The sequence below is a fragment of the Copidosoma floridanum genome, unplaced genomic scaffold (assembly GCF_036245765.1).
Source record: "Copidosoma floridanum isolate Cflo_tuat_1 unplaced genomic scaffold, Cflo_Japanese_pri ptg000001l, whole genome shotgun sequence".
In the NCBI taxonomy this organism is placed as follows: domain Eukaryota; kingdom Metazoa; phylum Arthropoda; class Insecta; order Hymenoptera; family Encyrtidae; genus Copidosoma; species Copidosoma floridanum.
The window spans coordinates 4,372,293-4,398,453 of NW_028321878.1; the positions used below are offsets into that span (position 1 = coordinate 4,372,293).

General features: G+C 41.7%; 4 protein-coding genes across 6 annotated transcripts; 2 read left to right on the top strand and 2 right to left on the bottom strand.

The window, feature by feature from the left end:
• The first annotated feature begins 4,334 nt into the window (after positions 1-4,334).
• On the top strand, positions 4,335-8,381 carry LOC106642809 (endocuticle structural glycoprotein ABD-4-like). Its single transcript, XM_014357691.2, has 4 exons — positions 4,335-4,502; positions 5,415-5,620; positions 7,859-8,099; positions 8,210-8,381. The coding sequence occupies exons 1-4, from the start codon at positions 4,470-4,472 to the stop codon at positions 8,279-8,281; spliced, it is 552 nt and encodes a 183-aa protein (XP_014213177.2). The 5' UTR covers positions 4,335-4,469; the 3' UTR covers positions 8,282-8,381.
• Positions 8,382-10,080: 1,699 nt separating this feature from the next.
• Positions 10,081-11,130, bottom strand: LOC106642795 (uncharacterized). Its single transcript, XM_014357665.2, has 2 exons — positions 10,535-11,130; positions 10,081-10,467 (listed from the first exon to the last, which is right to left on the bottom strand). The coding sequence occupies exons 1-2, from the start codon at positions 11,080-11,082 to the stop codon at positions 10,098-10,100; spliced, it is 918 nt and encodes a 305-aa protein (XP_014213151.2). The 5' UTR covers positions 11,083-11,130; the 3' UTR covers positions 10,081-10,097.
• A 793-nt stretch (positions 11,131-11,923) lies between these two features.
• Positions 11,924-13,927, top strand: LOC106642776 (uncharacterized). The gene is given in 6 exon segments (XM_089588966.1): positions 11,924-12,017; positions 12,086-12,391; positions 12,469-12,829; positions 12,899-13,385; positions 13,493-13,680; positions 13,753-13,927. Coding segments are annotated over 6 exon segments (1,611 nt in total).
• A 2,827-nt stretch (positions 13,928-16,754) lies between these two features.
• On the bottom strand, positions 16,755-25,248 carry LOC106642822 (C-terminal Src kinase). 3 transcript variants are annotated; one of them, XM_014357706.2, is made up of 7 exons: positions 24,511-25,248; positions 21,114-21,166; positions 18,312-18,976; positions 17,373-18,222; positions 17,209-17,295; positions 17,035-17,127; positions 16,755-16,946 (listed from the first exon to the last, which is right to left on the bottom strand). In XM_014357706.2, exons 3-7 carry the CDS (start codon positions 18,845-18,847, stop codon positions 16,851-16,853), a joined length of 1,662 nt encoding a protein of 553 aa, XP_014213192.2. In that variant the 5' UTR covers positions 18,848-18,976; positions 21,114-21,166; positions 24,511-25,248; the 3' UTR covers positions 16,755-16,850. The 3 variants fall into 3 exon arrangements, with proteins under 3 accessions (XP_014213192.2, XP_089449960.1, XP_014213194.2); XM_089593834.1 differs by lacking the exon at positions 24,511-25,248 and adding an exon at positions 22,903-23,018; XM_014357708.2 differs by lacking the exon at positions 24,511-25,248 and adding an exon at positions 22,878-23,018.
• Positions 25,249-26,161: the final 913 nt, after the last annotated feature.

The window sequence follows — 26,161 nt, forward strand, 5'->3', positions numbered from 1 at the left end:
AAGATCCAAAACTCTTACATTGTTGTTTGAGCAACTTCACGCGGTGGAGCGATTTTTCGGATCACCAGATCGACCACAGCGTTGTTCGCCGCCACAATTTAAAATTATGGATATCAAACTGACGCAGATCAAATGACAACTCTAGATACCGGCCGCTAAAAACGAGTGATCAATTTTACGAAACCGATTTTTTTTTGCCAACGACTACTTATAAAGATCTTTTACCGATAAACCCAAGAGCTCAAGGTATAATAGCGAGAGATGATCGATGATTTATCAGCGCGCGAGTTAAAGTCCGACAAAATGGCGCGGACGGGAGATAAAATACCCGAGCGCATTATACAAGCGCGATCAATCAATTGCGCGATAGCAGCTGAAATTTATCGGCCGATCGCGATTATGACGCGCAATCGCGCGAGAAAACATACAATTATTTCGTGCATTATACGGGACTAAACGAGAAGTGTCTGCGAAGGATTTTTCAAAACTCGTACAGTTTTTCAAGTATACTCGCGTAACCACACGCGTCGCGCCAAAGAGGATATTGTGTGCAGCTCCGACCTTTGAAATCAAGGACCGATGGCATAGGAGTTTTTGATCGGAAAACTATGGGTGATTTTTTTTTTTTCTTCTTTTTTCAAAGTAATTATATCGTCGACGCTCGCGTTTATGAATTAATTATCGGAGATACCCACTCATATGCATTTATAGGGAAGACGTAAAAATTATTGTTTACGAGCCGGATTTGACAAATGCGCCGAGCCAACGTCGGATCGTATATAATTGGTCACTGATCGATTAAGCAACATTATATTGTACGATTCATCGTATTTTCGTATCATGTACATATACATAAACCACCTATGGATTCGCAGCTGCGGAGAGAAAAAAGCTTAATAATTTCGGGGATTGGCAAATTCAGCGCGAAAGCCTATACGGTCGTGACTTCAGGCGCACTTGATCCATCATCTTTCGGTGCATCGATTTCGCAACCAACGCTCTCCAAACGCGAGGCGCCCGATCGAAAACCAATTGCAACGGGAGAAAAACCCGGGAGGGCCACTGACGAAAAAAAAAAAGAACAATCGCGAGAGAAAAAAAAAAAGAAAAGAAAAGGCTGTGGGTAGGTATAGGTACATTAGCATCCCGACAATAATCCGCCGGCGAGGGTTACGCCTATACCGGCAACTCCCTGTTTTGTAAAATAGGCACGCTTGTGTACTATTACACGTACCTATGTGCAAACGGACCGGAGGAAGGTGTTGTGTGTTCTATTATGATGCGCGTGTGCGTATACCTACAACGCGGCATTGTGAAAAAAAAAAAAAAAAAAAAAAAACTCACGCACGCAGAATAGAACCGCTTGATGTACAGATATAATATGTATTATCCAACACGGACGAATAAATGCAATACGAAAGTAGTGAAAGGAACACGCCCTGAGATCGCCATCATCATCATCATCATCACCGTCTTCGTCGCCTTTATCTCCGTGCATACCTTGTATACCTACACGCGTGCAGTGCGTATACAATATATACATCGATGTGGTCCGTATACCTATACTTATGAGAAAGGCGCAAGATGTACGTACACATATAATATACGCAAACATTCCAATTGGCGCTGTATGGATGTAATTATGTGTATATACATGCAAACTTTTGCTTGCGCCACTTACAGCATCATATCGTGATAGGTACCCCCGCACGCGCTCGTGCTCGCGATTCTTCAGCCATAACGTTATTCTTATTGTGGGCTGGACTATGGCCATTGTATTTGCTGCGCTCCTATCCCATACAGTTGTTGTTTCTTAATTCTCTCCCTCCATCTACTTTTTGCCGTGGTATAGTTTTCAATCATATATACGATTCTTCGCGTCATCATTAGACACTCTTGGGTATTATACTTTATACCAATTTTCAAGGATTAATTACAGGTGCGCGATTTTAAGGAAAAAAGGATTATTCGGGGCACGTAGCGTGTCGCACGCACAAACACACAAGGCACATAAATTTACATGGCTTTACAATAGGAGGGGGAAAAAAACAATAATGCAATAGACATCGACTTTTGCAAATGACTTATGAATCGCAGAAGAATGGATCTATTAGAAGCACACCACATGGTGTGTGTGGGGAGAGGAAGGAAAAATCTATGCGCGCCTCGTATGTATACGTATGGTATATTGTAAGCTTTACAGAAAAAAAAAAAAAAAAAAAAAAATCATCGGGTTTTGAAAATCATTTTTTCATTCCTGACGAAAACTAATGTACGGCCTACAGCGCGGAGGTGGAGCTTTCTCGTATAAGTACCTCGTATTTCGTATTGCCATACCCACCGCACTGTTGCAGCAAACGATCTTTCCCCCTTTTTTTTTTTTTTTTTTTAATTCACGGCGCATTCCACGATCGTAGGATCAAAATGTGCCTAACGACCTTTTGACTTTTGTTTGCAACGAGCAAACCGCATAATGCCCAATAAACGCGCGAGTGCACGAGAGGAGCCAAAATACACGATTATGTGGATAAAACATAAAAAAAAAGAGAAAACAATAAGTAAATTTTGTAAGATTGATAATTTAAAGCAGGTGGAGCGGGAGGTGGGGGTATTTGATCTTTATAAAATAAACGTACGCGAGAGTGGCGTAGACAAAATGTCGAGCCCCGCGAGCGAAAATTGCGTGTACACTCGGTCGAACAATGGACGAGAGAAAAATATTTTTCCGGGCCAAACACCGGCAGCCGATTCGCGCGTATAGCCGCAACAACGAGCGCGGGGAGGGGGCATTTTTTGATCGCCTCGATAAATTTCTCGGGATATTCTCTTTTTTTTTCATTCCATCGTGCATCTCTTGCTGTACCGCGTATCGCCAGCTGATGAAAGGCCGCGTACAATACTTTTGGCGTGGGTTGCGAAACCGGGAGATGATAATACACGGGCCGATCTGACACGTGCTTCCTACACCCTACCTGGTATGTCTGTTTTTTTTTTTTTTTTTTTTTTTAATTTCGGCCGAGAACAAACATCGGGACGTGCAATATAATCATCTCCCACCCTAACAATATCGAAACAGTTTTTGAGTAATAAACAAAAAAAATACGCGTAAAATATATCCTTATTGCGTAATTTTTCCCCGATACACATTTAGGTATGTTTCGGAATTCAAACGCAACTATTTGCTACATTTGGGCAAAATAGTTAGCTGATGCAGCGTTTACCAGAGCAATAAGAACTGTGATTATTTTGGCTTACATCATTAGAGATGCACAATGTAATCTATAGTGCCGTAAATTGTTAAGGTACGGGGATTTATTTTAATCCATCCCGTATAGGTACCTCTTATAAAATACCACGCCAAACGAGGCAGAGAAAAGTAGCGCATTCCTGTCAGCGTGTATAGAGTATCGCTCGAGGCAAAGCCGACGGTGTTTTTTAATAAAAAAAAAAAATTTTTTAAATCTGTACACGTTTTGTCTTTGTACAGGTGTGCGACAAAAGAGCGGTGCAGTGTTTTGCTTTCCTCGGGCAAAAACTGTCAAAATGTAAAAACTGTGAGGTTTAACGTTAATTGCCACAATTTGTTCGTTGAAGAAAACTCTACTACTTTTAGCAGTGTATGGAGCCAGTATACCCTAATTATTTCTAAAAATATTTCTTAAACGGTATAGCCCACAATGGCAAAATAGAGTTTTGGGATACCACAAAAATTACGAACACCGAATTTAAAAAATGAAATTACATCCATCAATGTATTTGATTTTGCTGAAAATTACTCGTACAGAAAATGTCAACAATGCCAATATCTCCACGGGTGATCGAACCTATATATTATATATAAAAATACAACGTAATGTCGTCGGTCAGTGCACCTCAAGGTTCCCTTTGCTCCCGAAGCGTTATTTTCTCCTCGTCGTCAGTCAACTTGATTGTTCGCACCAATTAAGATTCCATCCTCCGTACCTCAACCGATCGACTGTGCAGTGCCACGACTGTCGTAATGAATTCAAACATTCCACCACCACCACCTCCGGCTTATTCATTCTTTCAAACAAAACGCAAGCTCGATGATTTTTTTTTTTTTTTTTTTTAATTCTTCAAAACGATCCTTGACAATACAAAAAAAAGGGAGGTACCGGGTGGAGAAAAATAGAGAGAGAGAGAGAGAGACAGATGTGCGTTGTGTGTGTAGACTCACGCACGCCGATGAGTTGAGCCGATCATCATTATCATCCCTCCCCCCCCCCCGTGTGTCTAATGGTGAAGCGCCATTCGTGGCGCGTCGCTATAAATTCGCGCGGGATCCACTTGGCGGGTACAATGCGCCGTAGGAAGCCGGTGCAGGTTCGGTTTTGGTGATTCGAGTGAGGATTCAAAGAGTTTTTATTTATTTTTTTTGTTTTTTTTTTCATTCTTACGCGCACAGCTAGACGATCCGAGAGATTTTTAATTTGTGACTTGTGCGAGAGATGACCACAGCAATGAAGCTTAGAGTTGCTTTTGTAAGTTTCGCGTGATTTTTTACCATTGCTTCTCTTTCGAAGCTTATACGTATATTTACAGCCCGTGGGGGTGTAGGTCCACGAGTTTCGAATTTTTCATTGGGACGTACAAAAATTTTTTTTAAACTTAATGCATGGGTTTCAATCGCATGATTCATTTTTTTTTTCATATTTCTTGAAAATATTATACTCATCAGTCACACCTGAACTACATCATTAGCGCACAAATAATAATAATAATAATAATAATAATAATAATAATAATAACAATTATGTGCGTGTGTTATATAACTTGTGGCTATTCTTAATGAGCGCTATACTGTCTTACCCACGCGTATGTGTTTGTATGCTTCACGTAACGAATGTACGATGGTAATAAATTAGGATTTATTGTGTTATATGTATATATCCTGTAAGCAACTTTTTCATGAATTTTAATTCTTGAACTCAATGAAACCGCTAAATAATGCCTTTGAAAGAAAAGTAATTGAAATTTTTCGGATAACGCAAACCCAATCCCATGAGATTCCATGTCGCAACGCGAATCCTCCACGTATACATATTATAATATAAGCACTTAATCTTGTGATGCACGTGCAATAATCTCACAGTGCAAGTACACGTATATAAATAAGTATGTCCGGAAAGAGATAAAATAAATAAAAGAAAGAGAGATAGAGATATGCATCACATTGTATACGTGCGAAGACGAGACAAGGTCTTCCTCGCCTCTTTCTCAAACACAGGAGGCACATCGCGGCGGTGGTTAATGCGCGGAGCCCCACGCTCACGTAGCCGTAACGACAATTGGAAAAAAGGAAGAAAAGAAAAAAAAAAAAAAAACAACCACCAGTTGTTTCGATAAAATAAACAATATCTTGTCTGTTTCCGTTGGTCGTGTAAATCCTCCAGGTAGTGTTGGCGGGGCTCTCGATCTGCGCTCCCCGAGTGAGCGCCAGGCCGCAGTTCCCGTTCAACCCCCAGCGCCAACAGCAGCAGCCCCGGCCCATCCCGGCGTACAACCCCGGCGTGGTCCAGCCCAACAGCTACTACGGCCGGCCCGTCGCCATTCTGCGCCAAAACCACGTCCAGGACATCGATGGCTCCTACGATTTCAGGTACGAGCTCGCAATATTACATATGTCCATGTTATGTCGTGTATAGCGCCTTAATTGTTTCCCATTTTAGGCACACGCGCGTATGAATTCGTTTCTTACCACTATTATTTAATGCAAATTACCACGTCGGAGTTTACGAAGTATCCATCTGTACGGGTATTGTGTTTCCCCGTTGTGTAAGCGTTGTATTGACAATTAAATTGGGAAAACATTGTGTGTTACGCGCACCGTCCAATATGGGTAGATCCTACGCTACGTAGTTAAATTCTTTCAAAATAGTTAGTAGAACAATACTTTTGCCGAGAAAAATATACTATTCTGTTGTATTTTTTCTTTCTTAGTCGCACCCAGGGGTTTTTTTTTTTTTTTTTTTTTTTTTTTTTTTTTTTTGTTCCTGTCCATTCACAGAAATTGCGATTTTTGAGAGATTCATAGGTGCATTCCTGGTGTTTTTAAGTCTCGGGCACGACTACTTTCTGGATTTAATGATAAATAATTTAAACTTTGTTTCCTGAGCAAAGTTCATTTACTTTCGCTGGAAAACTACGTATTTTTCTCCATTCACAACATAATATTAAGAAAAATGTTTTGAAAATAGTGCAGTTAAAATCAAAATTTTTTTTCAAATAGTTTGACCAATTTTTCTTATAAATTTTTTTTTCTTTCCAATTTTTTGTCTATGGAAAAAATTTTATTGAACAGTGTATTAAATAAATAGTAATTATAAAAAAAATATGTATATTTCAACACTCGTAATGTATTATACACTATATTAGCTAAAAATTGGAAAAGTATCCGTCCCTAAGTCTATCTTTGACCCTATAGATTGAGTTGCTCTACAGATTTTTCGAAGGGTAAAGATAAATCTTTACGATTCGCGTTAATATGCACAGAAAAAAAAATAAAGTTGATGCCGCCAAATTTCAAAGCTACCCACGAGATTGATTTCAATCCCAAAATATTGAACAAGTCTGAACATCCATCTAAAGTACGAATTTTTAATTTAAAAATTCAACGAGAAAAAACAGAACCCCGTATAGCTTCATAAATCACGCTACGCTGCGTATACAACACACCATATTCAAATGAACCAATGAGAGGAGAGGAAAAAAAAAGAACCCATTATTCCCGGCCCGAGGCGCTAAAAAGAATGGTACACGGATTTCAAAACGTCCGACAAGAGCACCATCAGCTTGTAACCTGTCTGACATTGACGTGCAACTTGTGTACCGTCCGTCGTGCACGAAGGGCAAGATTCGCGTATATATACAACGGGTTTCAACACCTCACGCATACACTAGGCAGCAACGAAGCGTTCAACAAGACGGGGACGTCCGAGATTTTTAAGAGAAGATCGCGATGATAACGAAAAAAAAGATGTACCCACGTAGGAATTGTTTTTTTTCATTGTTATCGCTGGACTGATGGATCTGTTCATCTACGAAATATGGGAAACAAAAAAAAAACGAAGGAAATAATTAATAACAGAGTGAATAACATATTACGTGTACTCGCGCGGCTGTTTGGTGTTACACCTGTTTCACCTTTTCGATCCTCAGCACTGATTCGGTTTGTATATATACTTACTCTCTTCCGGTATATCATCGCACCGTCAGCTCGCGCGCGTGAACCGAATCGTCTTGCCTGTCAAATAACAAAGGATCCGGACAATTACTCGAATTACACGATTCGTTATTATTACATTAGGAAAAATCATTTGGGCCACCAGAGGTCTTATTTCAAGGTTATCAAATGACGCAAGAGATTGACACCAAAGTACCATTTTTCTGTAATCATCGAACCAACTCAGACAGCGCTCACGGCAGCTGTATCCAAAATTTTTGGAGAATCAAAAAAAAAAAAAAAAAAAGATCTTGGAATACGGGAATTGAAAATTAGTCGTTCAAAACATATTGTTACGTAGGGAAGATATTGGTAAGGAGGTGCTTCGCGAGAATGATCAACACTTATTATTTCAAGGACCTTTATTCAAGATACCGTAATCATAGGCAAGATAGAGCGTGTGTTCCCTTCAAAGGCTCGTCGTGTACTCCCCGAATAGACTCTCTCCTTGCTCGCACTTCCCTTCCCTTGGCCCCCTAGGGCCCCTCGTTATGAGGTTTGAGGAGAAGGAGCGTAGAGTCTCACCTATACTACTATCGTATGTTACAAGTACGCTTAAAGTTAAAGATAAAATTGCTTGAATGTTGACCACTCGAAATTCGCGGTAACCTACAGCTACGACACCGAGAACGGGATCTCCGTGGCAGAGCAGGGCAGACCAGTGGGCAAAGGCGGCCTCGGCGCCGTCGAGACGGTGCAGGGCCAGTACAGCTACACCGCACCGGACGGCCAGGCCATAGTCGTGCGCTACGTGGCCGACGAGAACGGCTTCAAGGCAGAAGGGAACGCCCTGCCCACTCCGCCCCCGATTCCGCCTGCGATCCAAAGGGCGCTCGCCTACAATTTGGCTCACCCGGTTTGCCTCCAACCATATTAGTCCAACTCTTTTTACCAAAAAAAACTGCTCAACTCGTTACTTACTTTTGTCTTTTTTCTTTTTTTTTTTTTTTTTTCCTACCGTTTCAGGAGGAGGACAACGGCGACTACTCCCCCGGCAGCTTACAGCTCAATTACAGGCCCAACAGGTACAACCAGTAGGACTCGTCAACTACTTTCCACGACATGGATATTACTTATTACTCACAATATGTATAAATAATATATCATATCATACGTACCTCAACAATGTAATTTTTCCCGCTCAATATTAGTATATACATATACCAACGATACGTGCATTGTATAATAATATTAATAATAATAATAATAATAATAATAATAATAATGATGATAACCGTTTTAATGTTTGGAAGCGCTGGGCTTTTTTTATTTTGCATACCTGTACAACGGAACTCGATTTCGTTTGCCGATCGATCGCCTTAGATTTTCACACAATACGATTCAAATGGAAAGTGCGGTATCAATTTTAATGTCTTGTATAACCATCCGCTTCATGTAACAAAACCAGCAACGAGTGCTTATTGTATATTTATCTTGTATTGAAAAAAAAAAAAGAAATGGTTTGAAAAAAAAAAACAACGAAACGTCTATGGTTATTTATAGATCGGTAAGATTATTTTTCCAAAAACATAGAACAGCATGAAAGTAGGCCAATCGGATCAGTCCAAGAGCACATCCTTCGACCCACTCGCGTGTACTTGTTACAAAGCACGCGTGATCCGCGCAAACAAAGTCATCCCACCAATTACGAATGGCCGGGATAACGATCTTTCGCACCGAAGGGGCCGCCCCCGCCTTCTCGCACAATAGCCCGAGAGAGCCGTCCAATGTGTGTATATAGGTATGGCGCGCATTTTACATCAGATAGCGAAAAGCACTGTGGGACCTCGCCCATTGTCAGGAATAAAATAATACACGTATAAGATGTACAATACATTTTGTCGATAATAGATCTAAACCAACTCTCGAGCTCCCTTTCGTTCATTACGGTGCTTCTGTTGGGTATATATGTATATAATAATAATTTACGGGTAAAGATATACGATGTGCTTTTTGGTTCCTATATATGCTCATTTACATCGGTTCGACAGGCCAGTATGTATACTCGCTTATTTACAGTTTGCGCAACATCGCGTGTTTAGCAAATTGCCATTGTGCCAATAACGATGATGATGATGATGATGATGACGAAAACGAGGAGGCGCGGAGAGTATATGTATGGGTACCACACAGACACAACGGGACCATCATTTTAATACTTTTACAACCACGATGATTTGCACTAGTTGATAATAATTACGTGCTCCCTCTTTCGATTTGTACAATTGCATAAACGCACGCGTGATATTACAAGCGTTTACGGTGGTCCTTTGTTGTGTGGATATTCGTGCATAAACGACGAGTTAAAATACCACAGAAAAATGGTTGGTATGCAAATCGCGTAGTTAAGAAAACGACAAACGCGCCATTTGGATGATATTTTATACGTATATGGGTACACCTTGTGTACGAGTTATGGGAAAATCATATGCAGTTACCCGCGCATACCTCATATACTTGCATCGACGGAGAATGAATCGTGCGATTCGAACAATAGCCCGCATCACCGCCCAAGGTACATATTGGATACACTGCCAATTAATTATTATTTTTCGTCAAGTATACATATACTATATTATCATAATACGTGTGTATACGTTACAATGAACGCGTGGGCGCGCTCTCGTTCTTTCTTCATTCGGTCGAGCATCCAATTAGGCTGACGTAATTTTAGTGGCAAACCAAGTAACCTGCACCTGTGCCCTAAATCTTACGGAGTATTGCGTCTCGCATACCCATTGAGACTGATGATTGGGTGGGAAAACGAGCGACTGATATTATAAGCGATAGATATCGTCCTGTATATTTATAAGACTCGTAGTTGATGGAAAAAGAAAAAAAAAAAAAAAAAACATCAATCCAAAGATCCTCCAAGCCGGTGGGCGATGTCCGCGTACGTCTTTCCAACGCCGTCAGAGTCGCGCAACAGCTCCTCCCTGCCGATCTCGGGCACTTCCTCGCGCACAACGTCCACGTAGAGGTTGCGCAGAGCTTCCCTGTCGTCGTCGCTGCACCAAGCCAGAAGCGTCTCCAAGTCGATGACCCCGGGTCCCAGGCGGACCCTCTGCCAATCGAGCGGCCGCACCTCGACCGGCTCACCGGTGTCCGGGTCCCTCCTGAACCAAAGGTTCTCCCGCGTCATCAGACCTTGGCAGATGGTGCAACTCGGCCACCTCTCCAGCCCCGCCTCCTTATCCTCCGCCGATTGGCACAGATCGGCGCGCCTATACGTGCCGATCGGATAACATAAATGCCAAAACCTGCACCGAGAAACAACGAAATTGAACTCACCGGACCGGCAACGTATCCTCGAACTTGGCGTAGAACTCGCGGAAGACCGGGAACTTGTCGCGCCTGAGTTGGAGGCCCCGGGCGTGGAAGCGCCCGATGAACCGGACGGCGAGCCGAGCCTCGTCGTTGTCAAAGTGCCTGCCGATCGCGCGTCGGAAGCCTCGACTCCGGAGGTCCTCGACCACGACGATCGCTCTGCCGGCGTACCGGCCCATGTCGGCGGCGTAGAACCGGGGGAAAAAGTCCGTTTTGCCGTATTGCAGGGTGCCCTTGTTCCAGATCATCTCCTCGTTGAGGAAACCGCCGTAGTCATTGGAGTCAGCGGGTAGGAGTTTTATCAGTACACGGAACGTGGTGGGCACGTCGGAAAATCGGATGACGATCGTCGCTCGGTAGAGCACGTGGTGGTCGAGTAGTGGCTCGGCAGCGACGCTCTCGAGTTCGACGAACTCGCGCGAGTTGGACTCGCAGAAGCACCGGTCGGACACCAACTCCGGCACCAGATCCTCTTCGATGAACTTTGTGTCCCGTTCGCGAGGTGAGCTCATTTTCGGTTGTTGCTAACGATGGAATTAGTAACGCCGTGGACTATAATTCATACTCGCGAGCGTGGTACGTCGGAACTACTGCGCAGTTGACGGAGGAAGAGCGACGACCGGGCTGATTAAACGCCCCCCCCCTCCCTTTACCACTTGCTCGCGTGTTATGCGTACGCAGATAAAGTGTATGATTATAAGTGAACCAGAGAAGAAGAACGACCGACAGCTGTTCCCTATACAGAGACGTGATCTGCGTATACTTGTTGCGTAATACGTACTTGTACATTTGAGCATAGAATTTCAGTTTTTTCAACAATATAATTATTTTGCTTAAGTTGTTATGCATTTTTTTTTTTTTTTTTATTTCAATTACTACTTACAACAAAAACAATGCATTAGAAATCGAAAAATGTGATTAAAAACAATAGTCAAAGTATTTTAAAAAGAATTTTCTTTTTTTTAATGTTGTATTTTGAACATAGTGATACATAAAAAAAAAGAAAATGCATTTCATGAAGGAGAAAGCAATTCTTTTCTTGCCCTAGTAGTCTGTATAAATAAGCAACAGTTGCGGCAAATAACGTATTTTTTTTTTTTTTATGTATCACATGTGACTTTACTAATTGTTAAACAATACGTGTTTTCCTTTTTTCGTACAGCTTACGTACAATATAACTGTGCAACAAACTTCGGACGGTGAATTACAACCTTCAAAATTTTCAGTGAACCAACAAAGCTTTTCTTTCCAAATTTGCACACAACATCAAACTAACAAATAGAAAAAAAAAAAAAAAAATCTAATAGTAAAAAGTAAAAACAAACAAGCAAAAAAAAAAAAACAGTAAAAACCATGACGCAGTTCCCAAGCCTCGGCGAGCCAATGTCAATGCAGACCTGCGACCAGCCGATGCCAACGAAGCCAATTGGCCAATTTTCCCAGCAGAGTACGTACACCGAGCACCACGTTCGTCCAAAACAACTGGTTCACTCTCCCATCCCCCTTTTGACGCAGTGGGCGGCACATTTGGCGTCCAGCATCAGCCGTTCCAGCAGGCACCCGCAGCTCCCAACAACCCCCAAGGGACTCCCTACTACGCGTACTACCCCCAGACAAACGCCCCGAGCCAGATGATGCCCGGATACGGCCCGACGCTACCCCAAAATATAATCGAGCACCTGCGAGCGTGCGGCCTGCAATCGGCCTCGCCGATTTTCATACTACCCAGCCAGCAGCCGAACCCCATGGCTACCTGCCAACCGATCCCTGCTCCCACCTGCATACCTTACCCGATGCCCATGGCCATATACCCACCTTGCGGTGAGTCCACACATAACACATTTATACATACCAAATTAACGACACATAAGTTTATACGTGGTGGTTGGCAAAAACAGGGCAGCCACAGCAGCAAAAGGCCCCGAGCCACGAGTGCAAATGCTCGAACGGTAGAGACAGGTCGTCCCACTCAACCAACGAGCTAAACGACAGCTGGGAGAAGAGCCACGGGGGTGGATTCTCGTTGAAAAACGAGGGCAACAGCGACTCGTGGTCGAGACACCAGTGCCAGGAGACCACGGACGGGACCATGTGCGCGAGAAAAAACTGCCCGGCCAAGATACAGCTGCAAGCCATGATCTCGCAGATGCTCGGGGTCCAGGGTACCGTAAGTGCCGCGGTCACGCGGTTGCTATTGCGCCAGATCCCCGGAGCCAACGTCAAGGAGTCCCTCGACGAAGTCATGGCCGTGGCTACGAGGTAACGTATATATAGGTATACGCCCCTTTTTTCCATCGTCTCGTCTCACGCGTCATTATCGCGATGTAGGTGCCTGAAGCAGATGACCAAGGAGCAACTGTTGCACGAGTCCAAGAGCTGCCAGCAGCTCAACTCCCTGCTGGGGCTCTTCCTCACGGCCCAGTCGACCCTCGCGCGCGTCATACCCGTCCTGACGACGGCCCAGCTGAAGACGAACTTGCTGAAGGCGCTGGTCGAGGGTCTGATCAACGCAAAGATCGCGGAGAACCAGGGGTGCGGGGCGGAGGCCCCCGAGCAATTGGACCCGCTGTTGCTCGAGCTCAAGTCGGACGACGAGGTAAGGGAGTTGTTGGCCACCCTCAGGGAAAAGGAGTGCGAGGAGCGCTGCAACATGAGCTTCGCGGCCAACAACGCCCAGCAGCTGATCGCCGAGTCGAGGCTCGCCAACGTCCAGAGGAAGATCCAACAGCTCGACCGAGAAATGCGGCGCAGGCGCGACGTAATTTCTTGTTGACGGTCCTAGTACTTGAACGCACTCCCATATACCTACTATAACGTAACGCGCCCTTGATCGCGAGAGTCTATATGCGACGTGAAAGCTGGTTATTTGTGTCTCAGGGTAACGAGTACACGGACTGGAGCCGTAGCGTGGGGGTCTTGCAGCGCCACAGTTCGCCGGTACCTTTGCCCGAGCGCTACGACTCCCCGGATCCTTTCGTGGCGTACCGCGTCGCGAGTCCCAAGAGGCTGATCCTCAAGCCCCACGTTGGTAGTCCGGAGACGACTTACCGAAAGCCCGACGAGTCTGCGACGGTGTGTTCGAAGCAGCGGGTCGGAGGAGCTGCAGCGAGGTGTGTGTGTGTGAAAATCGGTATAAGATCGGTAAGTGGGTTGTTGCCGATACGGTCGATTTCGCGTTTCAGTGGCAATAAGGAGAGCGGGGCTGGGGAGGACTCGGGAGATGCGAATGAGTCAGAGTGCCAGTGTCGGATGCGGGACTGCGAGGAAGTTGCCAAAGGTCCGGGTGGACCAGATTCGGCTGATAATGCGGATATGACGGACGTGGACGAGTACGAGGATGGTAGCAATGATAAATGAACAAGGCTTTTTTTTTTTTTTTTTTTTTTTTTTTGTACTAGGTATTATAGTAATTTTAATGTGTAACAAAACTCATTGCCATCGTATCAATGAAATTAAAATAAACAACATTTAATAACTCGACGGATTTTCCTTTTTTTTTTTTTCAATCGTGTAGAATAAAAGTTTTTATAATAAATAAACACTTCTTATAATCTAAATTAGATGTACAATTCCAAAGTCGATTTTTCTCCGTTTTTGTCCGCAACGTTCGTTCGTGACTTTAATCCATTTCGTTAGAAGTATAGGTGATAATTACAAATAGTAGTGGAATCGTGTGATCATTGCCAAATAATCAGCTAAAATGCATTTCTTTGTGTATACTTTTTTTTTTTTTCAAAGTATTTCGGAAATCTTTAGTTTCGCCCTTTTTTTCCCGTTTCGAGTATTTCGTTAGCTGCCTTTGTTAGTTTTCTTCGTACCCACACGAGTATATATCTACAACACTTTAGTCTCTCGTAGTCTAAACATTTATTTAGAAAAACAAATAAACAACATTAATGACTAATCGTAGGTGAATTTTGTGTATTTCGTCGTGCTAAAATTTCGTTTGGCCTATTAAATTAGCTGCTCTAATGGAAAAATTTATTACATGAGCGTACGTTATCATTGTCGCTCACCGTTTGCTAATTGTTTTCATTGGATGAGTACCGAAATAAAAATCGCACTTGAGAAAATCAAATAGTACCATTTTTATTAGTACGCAATTTTTATTTTGATGCTCATCCAGCAATATTCAATAAAAGATTTCAAATGTTCGGAAGGCCCTTGTTTTTTAGTCCGAGCACGCCGTGTTATATCCTAACATGAATTAAAAAATCTTATTGTTTTTCTTACAAACAAGTGCAAAAGACGTATAAATTTTGGATACTAATTTGAAGTACACTATTATAAAAAGATCTTCAACTCTTTATGAGATTCTGTGGTTCAATAAACGCTTATCACATTTATCAAGCAGACTGTTGTTAGTTGATTATTACTTCACAGACAGTCTTTCGTAAACAACGTTGTAAAATTGACAAATATCAAGCTCGGACTATCGAAATAAATTAACGATAAAGTATTACCCACTTTAATAATAAAAAAAGAAAAAAACCAGAATGCTTTTATTTTCATCATCAAACGTCTAGACTAAGTAACAAGTAGCCAAGCTCCCATATTGATTGTTCGCTTCTTGCAACTTCCCAGAGTTCTACTGATGTTCTTATCCCAACACTTCTTTTTGGTTATCATCTACCAAACTACGCCGGTGGTTTCGCTCAATTACAACACTATTACGTTCAATCTTTTGTTTAGTTACTACTTTGCCTTTTTTATACTTTGTTTATTCTTTACACACGCGCTTCTGAGTGCCCGCACATTATATATGTATATGTCCACATCCCATGCATGCGCTCACGTGCAAGGCATACTTTCCGTTTCTTATTTATTTATTTTCAGTTACTGCAGATTTATACTTTAAAATTTGAACAAGATATAATATAATTCGAATTTGCGCTTTTATTATAAATATAATTTGTGTGTGGGCTCTTAAATTTGTATCTTGTGACTGCAGTAAGATAACTCAGTCGCATTTTTCTTCGTGATCGTGAGTGTTATCTACCACTTATGTATTTAACTTTTTTATTCTTTTTAAAGATATCGTTCGAATACTTAGAATTAGAACATGGACTGTTTCTTCTCACTTATCTCAATCTGTTAAAGACTCTTATCCACATTTGTTATTGTTTCCTTCATTCGAAACAAAAAATTTTCCGACAAAATTAATATATACAAGAATATTTACAATAGTACATGTACATTTTTAAAAGCAAACTTATCTTTGTTAAAAAAAAAATTTTTTTTTTTTAAATCTAAACAAATAACCTTTTCTCTACTAGGTACGAAATAATTTAGTTTAAAGCAACAGAATAACAAATCTTTAATCAACAAAACTATCCTGCCAACGCGGCGTTTGTCTTTAATTTTTTCCGATTACGCAATAATTATTGAAATTCGTTTGTAAAATTTGATTAGAACTTGGAATGAAAATACACATAAATACCTCATCATTCGATACAGCTTTCCACGTTTAGAGTCATTGCGATTAGTATAATGCATAATCTATTATTTGAATAACGCTTAAAAGAAGGCACGTTGTAAATCAGCAGTGCTCTTAGATATATCCAGCTAACGATCATTATAGAGAGGGTCAACAAAGTCATGACATACTTCTTATTTGAGTGCATTGTAATTATTTTATAGAAGAAGTATTAATGTTAGGTACTCTTATTTTTAGTAACGTTATTACGTGTCAGTCGTGAATAACTATGAAAATTTTCAAAATTTACCAAAGTATTGAAATTTCCAAAAATTTAATACTGACCCTGAACTTTTAAAACCTACAAGTGCCGTAATGAAATTAAAGTTTCTTGCAATAAAAGTTATGAAACAATTTTTTCTGTTCACGCTCGACACAAAAAAAATTGATCCCAAAACATGAATGAGTTTGCTTCTGTTCATCTCTAACTGTGGAATGACATTGTTCGACAACGTATCTATAAGTACAACGGAGCCCCTTCACATCCTTATTTTCAAGTAGCTTTGGCGCTAGTTAGGCCCATAGAGAAATAAAATTGATATACAATAAATACAAAATAAAACACGCCGACGTTTCTAACGTCCAACTAATGTACATCGAAGAAAGAAATAATAATATTAGAATACATATTCGTCTTCTAACGTGTGTGTGGGTATGTGTGTTTGTCGGAGTATTCTTTAAAGCTGCAAGCAGATTTATTGCTATTAGAAAAAAAAAAAAAAAAAAAAGTTTTCAAATGTTACGATACTCCGGACTAGGCCATACGTTCTGCTTCCGGCGTTAATTAAACGCGCGAGATTAGTGTTAATTGACACCTTTGGTGTATTCTATTTTCAGCTGCGCAAGCTTGATTCTTACGTCATAGAAGGTCGGTCGCTTCTCTGGATTCAGGTCCCATGCCTGATTTAAAAAAAAAAAAAAAAATTGATGAAAAAATCATAAAAACATGCCCAAAATCCAAGCTTCAAGAAAAACAAAAATGGTTTACCTGTCTCATGATGTCGTAGACTTCGGCTGGACATCCTTCAGGTGGTTCCATTTTGTACCCTTTTTCCACGCATTTCACTACATCTACCAGTTGCTAAAATGAAAAAGAATAAAATTTCAACTTGGAATCCTCCATAAAGCTAGTTTAGACGCAAATATCATGCCAATAACTCACTATTCTGGGATAAGGTACACGGCCAAACGAGTATATTTCCCAAAGGAGTATGCCAAAGCTCCACATGTCGGATTTATTGGAAAATTTCTGCAAAGAGTATTCCAATATTAGATCAAAGACAAATACCACAAGATTTTTCCATAGTCCAGTCACACGAGTCTTACATTCTGTTTGAGAGCCTCTGGCGCGGTCCACTTGATGGGCAGCTTACCACCCTCGAGCGAGAAGTTCTCGTCTCGCGCCAACCCAAAATCGGAGACCTTGGCCGAGTTGTCCTCCGCCACCAAGACGTTCCTCGCCGCGAGATCCCTGTGCACGACGTGCCTCGACTCCAAATAGGCCATGCCCGCGCACGTGTCGTAAGCAAAGTTGATCTGATCCCGCTTGGAGACGTGCAAGCGGCCCCTCGACCTCAAATAATCCACAAGCGAGCCTTTGCTCATGTACTCGGTGACGAGGTACATGTGCTGATTGTTAAAGACGAGCCCGAGCAGCTTGACGAGATTATCGTGAATGAGCGAAGTCATGAGACTGGCCTCGGCAAGGAAGCGCTGGGCAGCTTCGCTGTTGTCCTTGAGCATCTTAACGGCGACGCGCTCGCCCCTGTAGACGCCGAGCAGCACGTCCCCAAACTCCCCCTTGCCGATGCACTCTCGGAGCTCGAGTTCGTGCGTCTGAATGACCCAGCCGGCCTCAACGAATGCCTGGAAGTCGACGCAAAAGTCCTGCTTGCCCTGCTTTGGCAGAGACTTTGTCAGCTGGGTACACAGCCCGTCCGCGTCCTGCTCGTAGTGCTCGACGAGGAGAGCCAAGTTCTCAAAGAACTCCTCGTCGTCAATCGTCAGCTGGTTGTTTTTGTACTTGACCCGGTAGTGCTGGACCTTTCCCTGATAGCAGACGCACAGCGTGTAGTCACCCGGAAAATTGGTCGACTCGCGCACAAGGAAGAGACCGTCTTCGCGCGGCCGCAGCAGTCGTTCGGCCGTCTCCCGCGATATCTTCCCGTGAAACCAGCTGTAACGAACAAACAAACGCGTGAACGATGAGTGGTAAAAACAGGAGAGTAAGGGGGCTGCGTGTAAAACGAAAAAAAAATTACGGACGGCATGGCGTTGAGCTTGACCTCAAGCTTGTTCATGCTCGTCATGGTCGGCACGGCGCTGGTTGTCGAGGTGGCGATGCTGGTGACGGTGCTCTGCGTCGACGGCGACTCGTTGTTGCTGCTGCTGCCGCTGCTGCTCGAGTGGTGATGCTGATGCTGCTGCTGCTGCTGATGATGGTGATGATGGTTGTTATTGCTATTGCTGTTGACGCTGCTGCTGCTGTTGTTGCTCGTTGCAGTGGCAATGATGATGCTGTTGCTGTTGCCAGTGTTGCTGTTGTTGGTGGCGTTGTTGGCCGAGGAGGACGTGGAGTGCCGCTCCAAGGGCGGACAGACTATGTGGGAGGCGGTGAGCGCGGCAGCGGCTATGTGCGAGGGTATGGTGCTGTGGTGGAGATGATGGGGTGGCAGGTGATGGGTCGAGGTGTGATGGTGCAGTCGGGTGCCGTCGAGCTTGTGGACGCTGGTGACGGGATGACGGGCGGCCGCTGCCGATAAATTGGGATAGCCGCAGCTGGCATTGTAGTACGTTGGCATCACTAAGCTGCCCCCTGCCAGCTTTCGGGCGCTGATCGCTCGCTCTATTGTCGTTGCGGTTGTTGTTGTTGTTTTTTTTTTTATTGTTGTTGCTCTTGCAGGTGCTAAACTCTATTTTAACACTGTTTTCTGCAACAATTCAAAGAGATGATGGTTTACACATTAAAATCAAGTCTTAAAAAGTATAAGCCAACACCACACAAGAGAAGGAGGAGTGTTTTGCTTATCATATCTTATTAGATATCTGACGGATGTGTTGTGTGCTCACATTGTTCGAAAGGATTATTGCTCGCGTTACGTAATGTGTACTACCTCGTGTACTACAGCTGTTGTGTGTTTTTGATCAAACAGACCTGTAGCTCGCACGTATACTTGTAACACACGTGGTTTGATAAATAATTACATGCCAAACATTTCACATATTTTTAGGGGCCGATTTTTCATTATCTGATTCTTGTGCATGTATCATGGATTCTCGGATAAGCTGTCCCTGTCGATGCACCGGCTACGGATACGCGATTTGATTGTCTAAACGATAACCGCTTGTCACCTCGTTTTATCACCCAAATCACAAGTGCCGGATACATAAGTATATAAAGATAAGGCGAGTATGTCTCCTCGTATACCATACAGTGCGAGACAGTGTGTACATAAAAAAAAAAAAAAAAAACGAAACGACAACAAAGCGCTCGACAATACATAATACACCTATAATAAACACCGCGTCGAGAATTAATTGCTACAACTCACGAACGAATGCAATGTCGTCGTACACACACACACACGCACGTGTGGCTTAGTTGATATCAAGACTCGTTACAGTAGTGGCATGACAATTAGCATAAAGTAGCTAGTAACACACAGAGCGCTCGCGTGCGTCTTTTTTTTCAAATATATCCTTTTAAAATTCAAAAGGTGTTGTGTGCGCAAAATGAAAGAGCAAAAAAAAAATGATCCCGCCACGCTCCGGTAGTTTCGTCCGCTACTTCTATTACACGCCGGTAACGAGCCGATGCTCTCGGTGTGGCGCAGCTCCGAGTCAATGGAGAAAAGGAAGAGAGAGAGAGAGAGAGAGAAAAACAAAATAAAGAATACACATTCACTCGAGATAGAGACCCTTGAAAAAGAATATCGTGGGCACGGCGAATTGTATGTATATATTGTATCTGTACCGTACTGCGTATATGCTGGCATATATGTGCATAATATATACAGATATATACATTACACGTCGTGTATACGCGTGTGGGTGAAACGATCGGTGTGTATATAAATAAGTATACGTCATATACTATACGTATCGGTTAGTTTGGTGCGGATATGGGAGTGCGCGCGTGAAAAGAGAGAGAGAGAGAAGGTTGAAAAAGAGAGGAGGAAGAGGAGAGGGTGACATCACACGTGGTTTCAGTCAAGGCCGATGGGGATAAAAATTCTAAACAGACGAGTTCCTTTGCCATGGGTGAATCACGACGCGATCGTGGTAGTCGAAAAAAAAAAAAAAAAAATACATGTATATACACATGAGTGTACACGCTGTTGTACGGATGACGGAGAGAGCGGGGATGGAGTGAATTATTAGGTTTATCTGGTGGTAATTTATAGATTTGGGCAACTAATCGTAATAGTGGTGGAAAATACGAGTCATTGACGATCGTGCGTTATCGGTTTCTCACGTACAATGACGCCTTGATGATTCGCGGAAAGCGTTTGTTTATCAAGAGACATTTGTACGATAACGAGGTAAATAATGGTACATATATATATATACTATTATTGTCGGTCATTGGCATTAATTTTACACACACGTGAGTCGATTTTTAACTGTATCAAGTGATTACCGATATCCGAATGATTGTGTATATTAATTTTTTTTTTTTTTTTTTATACTACAATACGATGATGGTGCGATGATGCGTGTCGCGTTTATGCGCCAGTACGTATACGTATACAAATGTACAAGGAAGGGAAGACAAAAAATAGAAGGAAGAATGAATGAAAAAAAAAGGAACCTCGCATTCTTCGAGGTTTTGGAGCAGCAGACACGTACATGTATATATGCACACAAAAATATGCCAAAGGCATGTGGCATCGGCGAAGAAGAAACTTATGCAAATGCCGGTTTTCTAAATTATTGCACGAGAATCTAGTGTTTACAGACATTATGCAGTTTCCCCTCCTCCTCCTCCTTTTGCTTTCGTGCGTGTGTGTGGATAATAAATAAATATATATTATGTTTCGTATATTAAGCAAACGTTTTACGAGGTACCTCAGCTTAGGACTTCTCAGATTCCATTTTTTTTGTCTCTGCGGATGCTCAGCCTGAAAAAAGAAGAATGAAGAAAAAAAAAAAAATTTCAGATATTTCCGACTGGATTGTTCTATTATTACACGCGCGGCAAAACAGACCCATCAGGCATTCGTGTAAAAATACACACACCGCGCGACATGCAGACAAGTCCGATTTTCTTTTCTTTTCTTTTTTTTTTTTTTTTGGATGCCAACAAGGGGCCGCCGAGAGTGGGCCCGCGATGTACGTACATATATACGCGTGCCGAGAGGAGGAAGAAGGGGAGCGTATATATATACATCGGGAGGAACTTTAAATTTAGCCTCTTGCCGTATATATATATATATATATATATATATATATATATATATATATATATATATATATATATATATATATATATACATTTGCGTGCGGGTCGATGCTTCGCGCCCCCAACGCCGTTACGTCGTCGTTCTTCATCTCGATGGGTATAGGTATATATGATGTACTTTAGGCACTTGTACGTGTTAAATAAGTATGTATTTATCTCGGACGCGCGATGGATTTTCGCGAGTCGACTTCTTTCTGCAGGTGGTTTCTGTGCTTTTCTGCTGAAATTCCTCACCATTAACAAACACGCACATATTCGAATTGATGACGCGTGACGTTTAAACATTATAACAGTTTGGTGGGATGTTGTAAAAAAAAAAAAAAAAAGGTTTTAAAATCAGAGACAGTCACGAGTTTGTCCGTATCTTTGAAAGCGCACTATTCTAATACGCATAAAAAAAAAAAAACTAACTGCGTGCTCTGTGAGAAGATGAAAATTACACTTGATTCGCGGAAAACTATTTAAGTGCTGAAGTGCACCAGATCTCTAAACTCGACGAAATCAAGATGCCGCGAGAGTCACATGTACGCGCATACGCACGTAACAGCCTCTGACTCGTCATCACATAGCATTGCAGACTTGATAAACGCATGTATACATACGGCCGCGTAGTCCCGTCCGTTTTTGGAGTCAAGCAGTAGAAGAAGCGTTGAAAATCTAATTGCGCGCAATACCCACGTCTGCTGATGGTAAGTGTATATGTATCATCGACGTGTACTTATATATTACCCGATTAGAGCCGAGAGTTGTTGTTGCCGGGCCGGGTGGTTTTGTACAAAAATAGAAGCAGGTAAGTACCAGGCGCTCCCCTTTTGCGTCTCTATATCGTTAATTGTGCCGAGGTGATTATTATAATTTTGATACGCGCGGCGACTTATTCACGAAGTGGAAAATCGTGTCTTAGTATATAGGTCGTGTCGCGAGGAAAGTCCCGAGTTTTTTTCAAGTAGCTTTTCTTTACTTTTCATCTCTCAAAATTGAGCTTTTTTCGTTTCAAGCCCCATTATCATCTATTCGTCATAATTTTTATGATTCAATTTTCATTTATCAATCGACAAATCATTTGTACAACCAGAATTCCGTTTAAATATAAAATAAAGGTTGTTTGGAGAAAATTATTTTATCGGCAATTAAAAAATTTGAATACGATGTTTGAAAAGTTTTACAAGAACATTTTATCGACAGTAAATTGACCTAGTTGCTGTTACTGAGGGAAATGACTTCAATAAATGAATTGAATGTGATCAAATTAATCTCACTCAGCTTGGCTACTCCATAATTTAACAAACAAAAGTGTTGGATGAGCATAGATGATAGTAGAAGTAACTGCAGAATGTTTTCTTTCAACATTTATTCACAAATATGCACACCTGATAATCTTCAAAAGACAATTACCACAGTATCGATTTCACTTCCGATTAAAGAGAAACGCGTGACGGTTAACGATTTTTTAAAACATTTTTTGTCATCCTATAATGTATCTAACATCGCGCTAACACGTTTGTCTCCGCATAATTATACTCGAGAGATACTTAGAAACTGTTTTAAAAATACACCTGTCTACCAGACTACTTATAAATTTTAGGTTAGGCTCTCGGTCGCAGTGACATATGATTTCCTCACAATCACCTTAATAGAATCGTTCAAGGCACAACTTTTCCGCGTTAGCTTTCCCAAAAAGAGTATCGAGACACTCCACTATTTTTAGATTTTTTTTTTTTTCTCCTTACACGAAGATATTTCGGAGCAGCAGCTGCAGCTGCGGCATAATTAACGAAACTCGTTCACTCCGCGTTATAAGTGGAACGTTTTCATACACGTATACGTGTCTGTAATGGACAGATACTTGTATTTTCACGGGAAATAAATTTTAAATAATCTCGCTGCATAAATAAAAAGTATAAACAGACGAATGGGAACAGAAAGTTTTTAAAGATGAGTCACGGCGTGTGAGAGAGAGAGAGAGGAAAAGAGGGGGATGGTGCGCGGAGAGTCCGAGCTCTTGCGAAAATAATCAGCTGCGTAAACAAAAAATACACTACTAAGTATACAATCTAAAGTCAGAAAACACATGTTTGGATATCAGCACGTGAATTGTAATTGCAAAAACACACACATAGACACGTATTCTGAAACTACTTTTATTTTTTAATGAGGTCTACCTACGTTGGTAGTGCGAAAAAAAAAAAAAAAAAAAAAAAAAGAAATGAAACTCATCGACGTTCGAATGATTCGACCGACAGAAAAGTGCTCAGTGCATAATAAGAATGTCTGTAAGTACTGGAGCCCTCGATCGTTTCTGTGCCTACTACGTAAAAGTTCGTGCATGTAACGTGAATCCAGAATTCATATGAGCACGTTATACATGTACGTATGACCATGCAATAGTTACGTGTACAGACTAAATTTTAATGAGTAAAAAAAACAAGGCAAGTTCAATGGAAAAGTAGAGCTCGGTGCAGCTTTCAAAAAATTAAAATACGAGTCACCCTCACACGTTATATTTCTCGTATATGCATGTATACGATTCGGTAAATAAATAAATACACATGCCAGATCGTCTGCTGCAGGCAAACCGAGTATTTTCAGAATCGAGCAGATATGAATGGGGAGGAAAAAAGAAAGGAAAATACATATTAAAAAAGAGAGCAGGTATTAAATGTGTGTACATAAAAGAGAGAGAGAGAAAGGTGTATATCACATGCTCCATGCAAGAGAGAGAGGGTTAGAGGTGTTAAAGAGAGACGAAAAATGGAACGAGAAATTCGGAGCACCGCCCGCGCGCTCTGAGCCAAATGCTCCCTGAAACGTAAGTATATACTTATATTTATATTCAAGTACACATTCCAACCCTTCGCATAAACAATCGCCACTCCCGCCCGCGCTCACATTTGCACCACACATTCTTTACATACCATGCCCATAGACATTTGGCACACAAGTGAGTAAGTATAAATATAATGGTAAGTACCTACGTAAACGAAAACTATTTGATCAACTCACCTGGATTTGGCGTTCGATGAATTAATGAGAGAATAAAAAGGGCGCCGTCTTCGAGAGGAAGGTGTGCGCCGCGTGGCGCCTATGCGTATACAATCGCGACACACACACCGAGAGGACTGACACACCTGGGACGGACAGATGGACCCTGAAGCCCAGCAGAGGATTTACTTGGCCACAACACAGCCTCTTGCTCTATTGCCAACACTTTTAAATTACTTATGCTCCAACAGAGGAACAAAACTCACTATTTTTGCACACAGATGATTAGCCTGCACTCCCGCGCGTGCCGTGCCGGGGTGACGTGTGTATTATAGGTGCACTTAATATATTCCCTATCAGGAAATAAAAACGAAGGTGCAAACCTGCACTTGACGTTATTATTTATTCATCCATGTTTAATCATCAGGATCAAAGAGCACACACTAGAGATTATATTGTAGGTACAAGTGTATGGGTATAATACTTGATTGCAGATGCATTCGCGTAACGAACGGCACTGTTATTTTATTTTTGTTGTAAGTAAATGCTTCACTGCTCCGCAATGAGGTGGTTTTTTTTCTTCTTCTCGTCCACTCTCGGAAGAGTCAAGACGACGGCGACAGCTGCACTCGTATAAGAATGACATGCACCATGCACACACGATGCACCATCACGCGCGCACTACTGCTATTAACTAAGTTACTTCTTGGGGTATGTTACTGCTCTCCGGTCCGACGTGCTGTAGGATTTCATCTCGCGCGGGCGGCCATTTTGCGCGCACTGCCATACCAACCATGTACTTTGCTGAAAATGTACATTTGTATATATAGGTATGTTTATACGGTGTATCAGATGGATTTTGCATTTTTTTTTACTTTTCGGAGCAATCGGAGCACAAGGTATACTTACGCGGAGATGGAGTTGCAGTAGCTGATGGTTGATGAATTACCGACATACGGTGAGCGAGTGTTCCGATAGGTATATCGAGTGTTTTCCCTTATAATATATCTACAGATCACTCATACTCACTCACTCCAGTTCCATTTCAATGATTTGATTGATTAGAAAAAAAAAAAAAAAAAAGTGCTGGAATGCAGTTGCAGATCGCAAAGATAGTAGGTAAAATAACCCTTGTCCGGTCCGGTGCAGCGATTTACGTGTTAAAATCGTTTTGTAGAGCGCGTCGACAGAATAATTATTGTCTTTCTTTCAGACTTACGGACACATTAGACAGCATAGCCAGCTTAGACCCGTAAAATTGTCTTTCGTGTTTGAGTTTTCCGTTTATTTTTTTCCTTTTTAGAGGCCACTGAAAACTTTTTGCAACTAACGTTATATTTACCGTCAAGGCGAACTTTTAAGTCGAAAGAATTTAATAGCTTGTTTTTACCTCTTCAAGTTTCTCCTTTTTAGTATGCATATTTTAAGTTTAACGCCTCTACAATTATTAGATCGCGACTTCTCTATCAAGTGTTTTTACTTTTATAAAAGGAAAGTAGCACAAATAATGAATCTGTTAAATATAGTTAATTAAAATAGTTTTGTGTTTAAATAATTCTAATAATTATTCAGATACTGTCGTACTTTTGTAGCAAAAGTAATTTAATGAAACGTGAAAATAAAACGTAGTTTTAATATTTTATTAAAACAATTAATTTTTGTACTTTACGAG

What these genes read in the sequence shown, in the direction of transcription:
- LOC106642809 (XM_014357691.2), top strand. Translation starts at nt 4,470, where the DNA reads ATGACCACAGCAATGAAGCTTAGAGTTGCTTTT. An exon ending in GATGGCTCCTACGATTTCAG is followed by an intron (nt 5,621 to 7,858) that starts GTACGAGCTCGC and finishes GGTAACCTACAG; the next exon opens with CTACGACACCGAGAACGGGA. An exon ending in CCTACAATTTGGCTCACCCG is followed by an intron (nt 8,100 to 8,209) that starts GTTTGCCTCCAA and finishes CTACCGTTTCAG; the next exon opens with GAGGAGGACAACGGCGACTA.
- LOC106642795 (XM_014357665.2), bottom strand. Translation starts at nt 11,082, where the DNA reads ATGAGCTCACCTCGCGAACGGGACACAAAGTTCATCGAAGAGGATCTG. An exon ending in GAGGATACGTTGCCGGTCCG is followed by an intron (nt 10,468 to 10,534) that starts GTGAGTTCAATT and finishes CGGCACGTATAG; the next exon opens with GCGCGCCGATCTGTGCCAAT.
- LOC106642822 (XM_014357706.2), bottom strand. Translation starts at nt 18,847, where the DNA reads ATGCCAACGTACTACAATGCCAGCTGCGGCTATCCCAATTTATCGGCA. An exon ending in GTGTACCTTATCCCAGAATA is followed by an intron (nt 17,128 to 17,208) that starts GTGAGTTATTGG and finishes TTTTCATTTTAG; the next exon opens with CAACTGGTAGATGTAGTGAA. An exon ending in TCTACGACATCATGAGACAG is followed by an intron (nt 16,947 to 17,034) that starts GTAAACCATTTT and finishes TTTTTAAATCAG; the next exon opens with GCATGGGACCTGAATCCAGA.